The sequence below is a fragment of the Arachis duranensis genome, chromosome 10 (genome assembly GCF_000817695.3).
Source record: "Arachis duranensis cultivar V14167 chromosome 10, aradu.V14167.gnm2.J7QH, whole genome shotgun sequence".
In the NCBI taxonomy this organism is placed as follows: domain Eukaryota; kingdom Viridiplantae; phylum Streptophyta; class Magnoliopsida; order Fabales; family Fabaceae; genus Arachis; species Arachis duranensis.
In genome coordinates this window covers 19783439-19792016 of record NC_029781.3, presented here as the reverse complement: position 1 = coordinate 19792016, position 8578 = coordinate 19783439, and the positions used below count along the sequence as shown (strand labels likewise).

Here is an 8578-nt window from a genome sequence, read left to right as displayed (position 1 = left end):
TTTGAACGCCGGTTTGGGCCATCAAATCTTGGGAAAAGTATGGACTATCATATATTGCTGGAAAGCCCAGGATGTCTACTTTCCAACGCCATTGAGAGCGCGCCAATTGGGCTTCTGTAGCTCCAGAAAATCCACTTCGAGTGCAGGGAGGTCAGAATCCAACAGCATCTGCAGTCCTTTTTGGTCTCTGAATCAGATTTTTGCTCAGGTCCCTCAATTTCAGCCAGAAAATACCTGAAATCACAGAAAAACACACAAACTCATAGTAAAGTCCAGAAAAGTGAATTTTAACTAAAAACTAATAAAAAATATACTAAAAACTAACTAGATCATACTAAAAACATACTAAAAACAATGCCAAAAAGCGTACAAATTATCTGCTCATCAACGGTCTACTTCAATAACGAATGATTCATTCAATGGCAGCTGTAATTGACTAACTCATGTAGCATCCTCATCAAGTTAGTCTCTTCTAAACCATAGCAGTCCACCATATCCGAGCAACTCATGTAGCATCCTCATCAAGTTAACTCCTGGCTTTCCACTATAGCTAAAAGTGAAGCACTAAGCAGTTCACTCCCCTTCGTGATCCTACTCAAAACACCACAAACAAGGTCAGATCTTTCGGATTAGGGAACATTGCTTCTCAGGCTCTAGCCTTAACCCCACAGAGATCTCAGTAACCCACGGTCAACGAGATTTCACATATCCAAAGTTGCTCAGGCACACTCTTGGAATCTGCAATGCACTCTCTAGCTGTGATTCAATGCTATCTGGGCCAGGACTCATACGGAACCCATGTAGAACAAGGATGATTGTCACGAGTAATCCTCAATTCATGAGATGAAGAACGAAAATACACAAAAGAATGGAATCACACGTGTATTGAAATAGAAACAGTAATATTATTAATCCATGAGAATCAGCAGAGCTCCTAACCCTAACTTGGGAGGTTTAGTAACTCATGCTTTATAGAAAACAATGGTGAAATGTACGAATGAGCAAAGATCCCTCACAGTGGTAATCTTTGTTCTACATATAATAACCTAATAGCTAAGAAGTACAAAAAGTTTGATAGACTAGACTAGAGGTGCGAAAATCTATCCTTGGGCCCACTTTGGTTGAGTACTTGGGCTGAGTCTGACATCCAACTTGAGGAATGGGCGTTGAACTCCCATTAGAGAGTTGATCCATGCTGCCTTGGTTCTTGGTGGGCATTGAACGCCCCAAAGGGGGTGGTTCTTGGACGTTCAACACTGGCTTGTCTCCTTGGGGCGTTGAACGCCAGCAAGGGGATAGCTCATTGGCGTTCAACGCCCAATATGGGCGGGCTTCTTCAAAAACAAGTATAGACTATTCTATTGCTGAAAATCTCTGAAATTTAACTTTCCAACGCCATTGAGAACGCATCATTTGGACCTCTGTAACTCCAAAAATGCTTGTTTGAGTGCATAGAGGTCAGAATCTGACAGCATCTGCTACGCTTTCCTTGCCTCTGAACTAGACTTTGCCAAAGCTCCTCAATTTCAGCCAGAAATTACCTGAAATCCTCATAAAACACAACAACTCAAAGTAGAATCCAAAAATATAAATTTAGCACTAAAAGCTATGAAAATATAATAAAACTTAAATAAAACATAACTAAAACAATATGAACATGATGCCAAAAGCGTATAAAATATCCGCTCATCAACAATCATATTTGAAATATTCAACTTTTTTGCAGTTATGACAAATGACTCTGCTGATGTCTTTCTTTGGTTCCTTTGAGCTGCCTCCTCTGCTTCTCTTTTTGTCTCATCAACCTTCTAAGTTTTTTAACAAAAAATACAATCTCATCATCTGATAAATAGTCACTGGAATCATCTTCCACTGATTCAACACAAGACTTTAGAGCCACTCCTTTTTTTTGTTATTTTTCATGTGAGTGGTTTCGTAAGCTAGTAACTTTCCTCTCAGATCATTATAGGTCATTTGGCTCAGATTACTGCCTTCAGAGATAATAGTAGCCTTGGTTTTCCATTTTTTGATTAGGCTTTTCAATACTTTTTTCACCAGCACTTATTCGGAACGAGTAATCCCCATAGCATCTAAGCTATGATGATAGAGAATCTCCCCTTCATAGTAAACATTTCATATTCCTTGCTTGGCATGTCAATCCTTGTTTCTTTTACTTGCTTGGTGACCTCATGTGTAACTTGGAGCTTATCCCAGATTTTCTTTGCTGTTTTACATCTAGATACCTCCAGTATTTCTCGAAGCTAATGGCGTAGTTTAGCATGTTGACAGCCTTGACATTGAGTTTCACCTTTTTTGTCGTCATCATTCTATTCCGCTTCTTCTTTAGGGGTCACAACTCCTTCAGTGCTTGTTTTGGTTAGAATTTGAGGACCATTCATGATTATCTTTCACAGGTTGTAATTCACATGCTGCACAAAGATCATCATTCTTTCTTTCCCGTAGTTCTGATTTTTTCCATTGAAAAATGGAGGTCTGTTGTTGGATTGTCCTTCTGTCAGAGTGTATGCTACCGTATTGTTCTTCGAATGTGATCTTTGCCTTTAGCCCTAACTTTTTTTACTTCCTTCTTCTTTGATTGAAATTGGTAATCCACTTTTTGTACTTTGATTTAGTCCTAATCAGAACTTCTCTTTTTTTCTTGCTTTACTTCTGTTATTTCACGTGGGTGATGTAAAAAATATAAGGGAGAGAAAAGAGAATTTGGTTCGGTGGTGTGTGGTTTGATTCTGATACAATTTGAGTTCCATTGCTTAGTTAGCCACCAATTCAAGTGAATGGGTTTGGATCACCAATTGGGCTTATGAAAGTAGTATGAATTAAATTCAACCACTTACAGGTGTATGTGGGCCTGAGAGTGTGGTTTGTATTCAACCACTAATTTTCTTAGAGCTTATGGATCTGAACTAATGTTGGGCTTTGTTTGCTTGTTATTGGGCCAGTTTGATTAGTTTAATTTCTTGCATAATTAACAAATCACACACATAATTAAATTTTTAACTTAATTATAATGTTTAGTCATCATCAATAATATGTTGTTAGTTCTTCAAACTCAACAGATATTTTAGGATAAAGTTATTAGTGTAGATTAGATAATGCTATTTCAAAATAATATTGTCATGATACAATTTCTAAAAGCTTAAACTGATAGAAAGAGATAATGTGAATGCTTATATCTCTAACACTCCTCCTCAAACAAGAATCTCTTTTGAGTTTGTTTGATTTGTTGCATAGACATTTTTCTCTTTTTTATTTACTTTATTTTTTTTATTTACCAAAAATCGAATTCTTTGCCTTTATTTATTTATATGTTTTATGTTATTTTTTTCTGCTTTTGGGATTCGCCAAAAATCAAATTCTAGATCTTTCGAATATAAACCTCTGATATCATATGATGATATCATTTTTTCTAAAAATTTAAGCTGGTAGAAAGAAACAACAAAAATGATTATATCTCCAACAAATATAAATAGATTAGATAAAACTAATTTTCAGTAGATTTAATTAAACACTACAAGCATAATCTCTCAATAAATTAAATAAAAGATAAATAAAAAAGATTTGGGTTTTAATTATATGATATAACGAATTTTGAAAGGTGATGACATACCGATGTCTATATATAATAACTAGATAAATTAAAAGATAAGTGATAATTAAGCATTATTACAAAAAAAATTTGTAACAAAATATATTAAGCTAATTTTGATTTTATTGATACATAATTTTATGACAACGACGCGCTACAGATGGACACTAGCTAAAATCAACCAAGCCACTTATATAGGAGTACGAAATGATTCTAGATTCACATGTATAATCTAAATTAAATACGAATAAAAATGTAAAAATATAGTGATAGTTAATTTTTGTTGCTGTTTATGAAAATTTTGATTATTCTGCTTCTTAGAATATATTTACGATATAATTTTGTTGTGTGTATACTCTTTTAACTAATACTATTTTAACATCAGTAAACAATATCATAAAATCTACAGGAATAATATTCACTCAAAAATAAATTCATTCTTTCTTGATACCACGCCAAGTTCTACCACTCCCTATAACAACTGAATTCGACAACTTATGCTTATCGAGACTAAAGGAACAGCAAGCACAGAATCTACTCCCCCTCCCTGCAAATATAGTGCAATTCTCTCAACAAAGCCTTATACATCTTTTCATTCATGTTAACATCCCTCTTCCTGCACTCATCAAGCAGATCAAAAGCCTCGTCGGCTCTCCCCTCGCGACACAATCCCTCCAGGACAGTCTTATAAGTCAAGTGATCAGGAGACTTAGAGTTCTCCAACATATCAAACAGAACCTCGATGGCATCCTCAAACCTCCGATTCATGGAAAGACTGCAAATGATTACAAGTTTACAACATAAGTACTCGCACTTGGCACAAAACTCTTACCCCTCATCTCCTGCAAGAACTTAAATCCCTGATTCACCCTACCCTTCTCACACAAACCTTTTGCAATATATCCATAACTATAAGCATTCGGCTCACAGCCATACAAGCCCATTTCGCGAAAAACCTTAATGGCTTCATCCAGCTCCAAACACTTGGAATAAGCTTTAATTATCATGTTGAGGACAAAAGTATCAGGAATAACACTATTGGCCTTCATTTGCTTAGTCATGGACCTCACAGAATGCAAGTAAACGTAACAAACATTGAGCTTATTGAACCTTCTAAGAAGTGAATTGAACAAAAGGGAATATGTTTCGAGAGTGGGTTTGGAATCCTCTGACTTGAGCATCTTCTTATAGACGTCAAAGGCGAGGCTGAAGAGGAACTTGCGGCCGCAGCAGAACCGGATGACAGCATTGTAGAGCTCGACGGAGGGCTCGCAGGCACCGGCGATGACCTCGTGGATTAGAGTTTCAGCTTGGCGGTAGCGGCGGCTGGCGATGAGTTGTTTGATGACGGTGAGGTAGGTGAGGTGAGTGTGGGTGTAGTTGCGCTGTTGGGCGGTCCAGCGGAAGACGTCGAGGGAGAGGTCTGGGTCTAATTGGGCCTGAAGGGCCCAGTGGACGTCGAAAGGGGTGAAGCCCGGTTTGAGATGGTTTATCCATGTCTCGAATTGGTTCTGGAGTGGGGTTTTGGATGGTGAGGTGGAGAACGACGGTGGTGTAGTGGTGGCGGTTGTGAGGAGAGAGATGAAGCGAGACATGGGGTTAAGGGGGCGTGATTTGATGATACTCAGCATCGTTTGCTTTTGGTTGCAAACGTGGAATAGTGTTGAAGAACTAGCAGGATGGATACCCAATTGCGGTTTCACTTGGATACTCATCAAATAGCCAAACAAGCATTTCTAAACAACTTGGAAAAATCATGGAGCTGGAATTTACCTATGGATCTTCGCGTAATTGCTGGCAGAGAAGCATCCAAAAGGGAGAGCAGTTAGTGTTTTGGTGGAACGAAGGCGCATCACAAATTGCACAGGGAGGGGAGAAGGCTGATGGCAAATGGGGAAGACAGTGGCCAAGACCACGAGGACTCCATAGCTCGCAGCGGTGCAAATGGAGAGTGCAACGGTTTCAGCAGCGCCGCTGCTGAGGATGCAGCAGGAAAGGTCCGACGTGGAGCTTGCAGCAACCCAGAATAAGGAGACGGTGCCACCGGAAGCCGAGGAGGAGCATGACAATGAGAAGAACCCTCGGGCACAATTGGAGATGATGGCAACGACAGGGACGCTTCAAATAATATAAACTTCAGCAGGCAAGAAGTGAATCAGAAGATAGATCTCGCAAAAAATACAAGACACTAAGAGAGGATGAAATAAGTAACATGTAACATTGTGAAAGGCAACATTCATCTTAATTAGTGTGCCTAAGATACTTCAAAATAATTTGCAAGTTACAAAGAGGCAACAAGCAATAAGAAGCTCAATGAACACTTAGGCATACCAAGAATTAATTTAATTGCGATGGATTGTGCAAAAGAAGAGGTTTAAAGTGATATGTAGTGATTGAAATTCAATTCAAAGATAAACCAATCATGGCATTCACACAATATATATACTCAAAACTCAAGCAATGAAAAATTTTTAGCACTTTATACACTCCTTTTATCACAAATATTCATCTCAACAATGAATCATGCCAAAGAATCAAACATTCTAAATCACATGGTAGCTATAACATGCAATTTAAAATCCAAAATAGTCATAGAGGCCTTTTATCGAACACTTGGCATGCAAAGGCGCAAACAACACAAAATAACACCACAAGCATTCTTTCAACATCAATTCAAAAAAATTCAGCATCAGTGACACAAAATCAGCAATATATTTAGTTCTAATCAGAAAATCCTAGTTCTAATCTAAATTCAACTAACAGCAGCAAATAATCATAACCAATTCAATTACCAGCTAGCAATGAACATATAACTAATCTTAAATTAACTAAAACAGAGAAGAGATGTAAAAGGGAGGTTGAACTGAAACCTGTTTTAAGAACAGGGAAAGGAAAATGCAGAAACAGGGGAAGCAGGGGTGAGGTGGAGTTGCAGTGGCAGTGACAGCCGCTGCTAGTGGAGGCCGCGGCGGTGGTGGAGACAGCCGTTGCTAGAGGTAGTGCCGGCAGCTTTGATGGCACCGGGAGTGGTGGTTCGGTTAGGGGAAGAAAAAGAAGAAGGGTGGCTGTGGTGAGGTCGCCGGTGTCGGGTCTGGACGGCGCTTTCGTGATGATGATGATAGCCGATAAGAGGAGGAAGGTGGTGGTCTAGTTTCGGTGGTGATTCACGGTGGCGTGATGGTGGTTGGAGGCTGGGGTGTGTTCAGGGAAGGGTGGTGCGATGGAAGAAGAGAAAGAAAAAGAAAAAGAAAAAGAAAAAGAAAAAGAAAAAGAAGAAAAAGAAAAAGGAGGGGGTGGTTCGGCAGTGGTGTTTCACGGTGATAATGGAAGAAGACGACGAAGATGCACAGATATTAGAACCGAAAGGTTAAATTAAAATTACTGAGTCACTTGATTCAACCCATAAATCACAGGTAACATTGGTTAATCCAATCTTACATAAATAAAAATATAAAATAATCCATTAAAAAGTATTAAATTTATATTAATAAAAAATATATTTTTATTGGTGACTAATAAAAAATATACATCTTCGTAGTAACAATAATTAATTATTAATTTTTAAAAATAACTAATAAAAAAATTTCACTTAGTATTACTTATATTTCTTACAAGAAAAACATTGAGAACTATCAGATTTAGCAATGATGATTATAGTCGGATTTAGCGACGAATTCGATTATTCGTCATGTTAAATAATTACGGGCAGATAGTCGCTTCTGACAGTAGAATCGCCGGTAATTTTTGGCGAAAAATCACAACAAATAGACGCCAACTAGAGTGTCGGAATTACTATCGGAAGAATCCGACATTAGGCATGCTTTAATGTAACGCTGTATTTCGGTGATCCGGCTGTGTTACTGTCGAAAATATCCACCACTAAATCTGATAGTGATAGTAACCGTGTCCTAAATTGGAGCTGCAAACCCCCTCATTTCGAATTCACTCTCTTTCTAACTTCTCACCTTCGTCTCTCTCTCTCTCTCTCTCTAATCTCTCACCATGTCACTCTCTCTCCGCTATCTAACCTTCTCATCTCTCTTCTCCGTCAACCTCTTCCACTGCTGTCGTTGCCTCTAACGCTGTCGCCGCTGCTGCAACGCCCCTGCTTCTACTTCTACCGCCACTGCACCTCCACCTCTCTTTTCCGTTTTTTCTCGTTCTGCATTCGAAGTTTTTTGTTTGAACTCTATTTATTCCAAGTTCTGTTATATCAAGTTAATTAATTAGTTAGTAGAGTTTAGTTAGTTTAATTTTCTATTTTAGTGGACTTAGGTGGTTAGAATAGGTTATATTAGACTCTGAGATTGATGAAAAATATTGGATTATTGAGTTGTTTGCTGATTATTGCTGCTGAAATTGTTTGAAAAATGCTTGACTGTATTAATATTAATTGAGCTATTTGTATGTAACCTTAATAATGATTGAAAAACTAACTGGTTGAGAAGGGTTGATGGATATTTGGTTTGGATGGAACCCTTGAAGAGTGGAGAAATCCAAATTTTATAAGAGACTCTGTCGAACTTTTTATAAGATTTTTAGTGAAATCGAAAAAATTAAAATTATTTTTTGAAATTGTTATAATTAATTGTGAGTTGCTGTATTTTTGTGCAATTGTTAATTTGAATAATTATTTTGATTTTAGTTTATGTTTTATTATTTTATTTAGTGTTGTTGAATTTAGTAAACTAAACTGTGATAAAGATGATGACTAAACATTATTGGGTTAACTATCAATTGTTTGTGTGATTGGTTTGATTTAGTGTGTAGAAAATAAAACAGGCCCAAAAAATAAATGATCAAAGCCCACATACATACACACACTCTGACCCTATACCAATTGAGCTGTACCACTACACTCACTCCAATCTTGATCCAAGAAGGTTGGACGGCTGAACAAAGTGAAAGAAACAAAGAGAAGTTGGCCCAATCCAAGCCCAATTCAGTGACCACACTGAAACCTATCTCTCT

At 37.7% G+C, this 8578-nt stretch overlaps 1 protein-coding gene across 1 annotated transcript; it reads right to left on the bottom strand.

The window, feature by feature from the left end:
- Positions 1–4011: 4011 nt before the first annotated feature.
- On the bottom strand, positions 4012–6897 carry LOC107469380 (pentatricopeptide repeat-containing protein At3g25210, mitochondrial-like). Its single transcript, XM_016088759.3, is given in 3 exon segments — positions 4012–4402; positions 4405–5795; positions 6478–6897. Coding segments are annotated over 2 exon segments (1179 nt in total). The 5' UTR covers positions 5323–5795; positions 6478–6897; the 3' UTR covers positions 4012–4141.
- Between the last annotated feature and the right edge of the window lie 1681 nt (positions 6898–8578).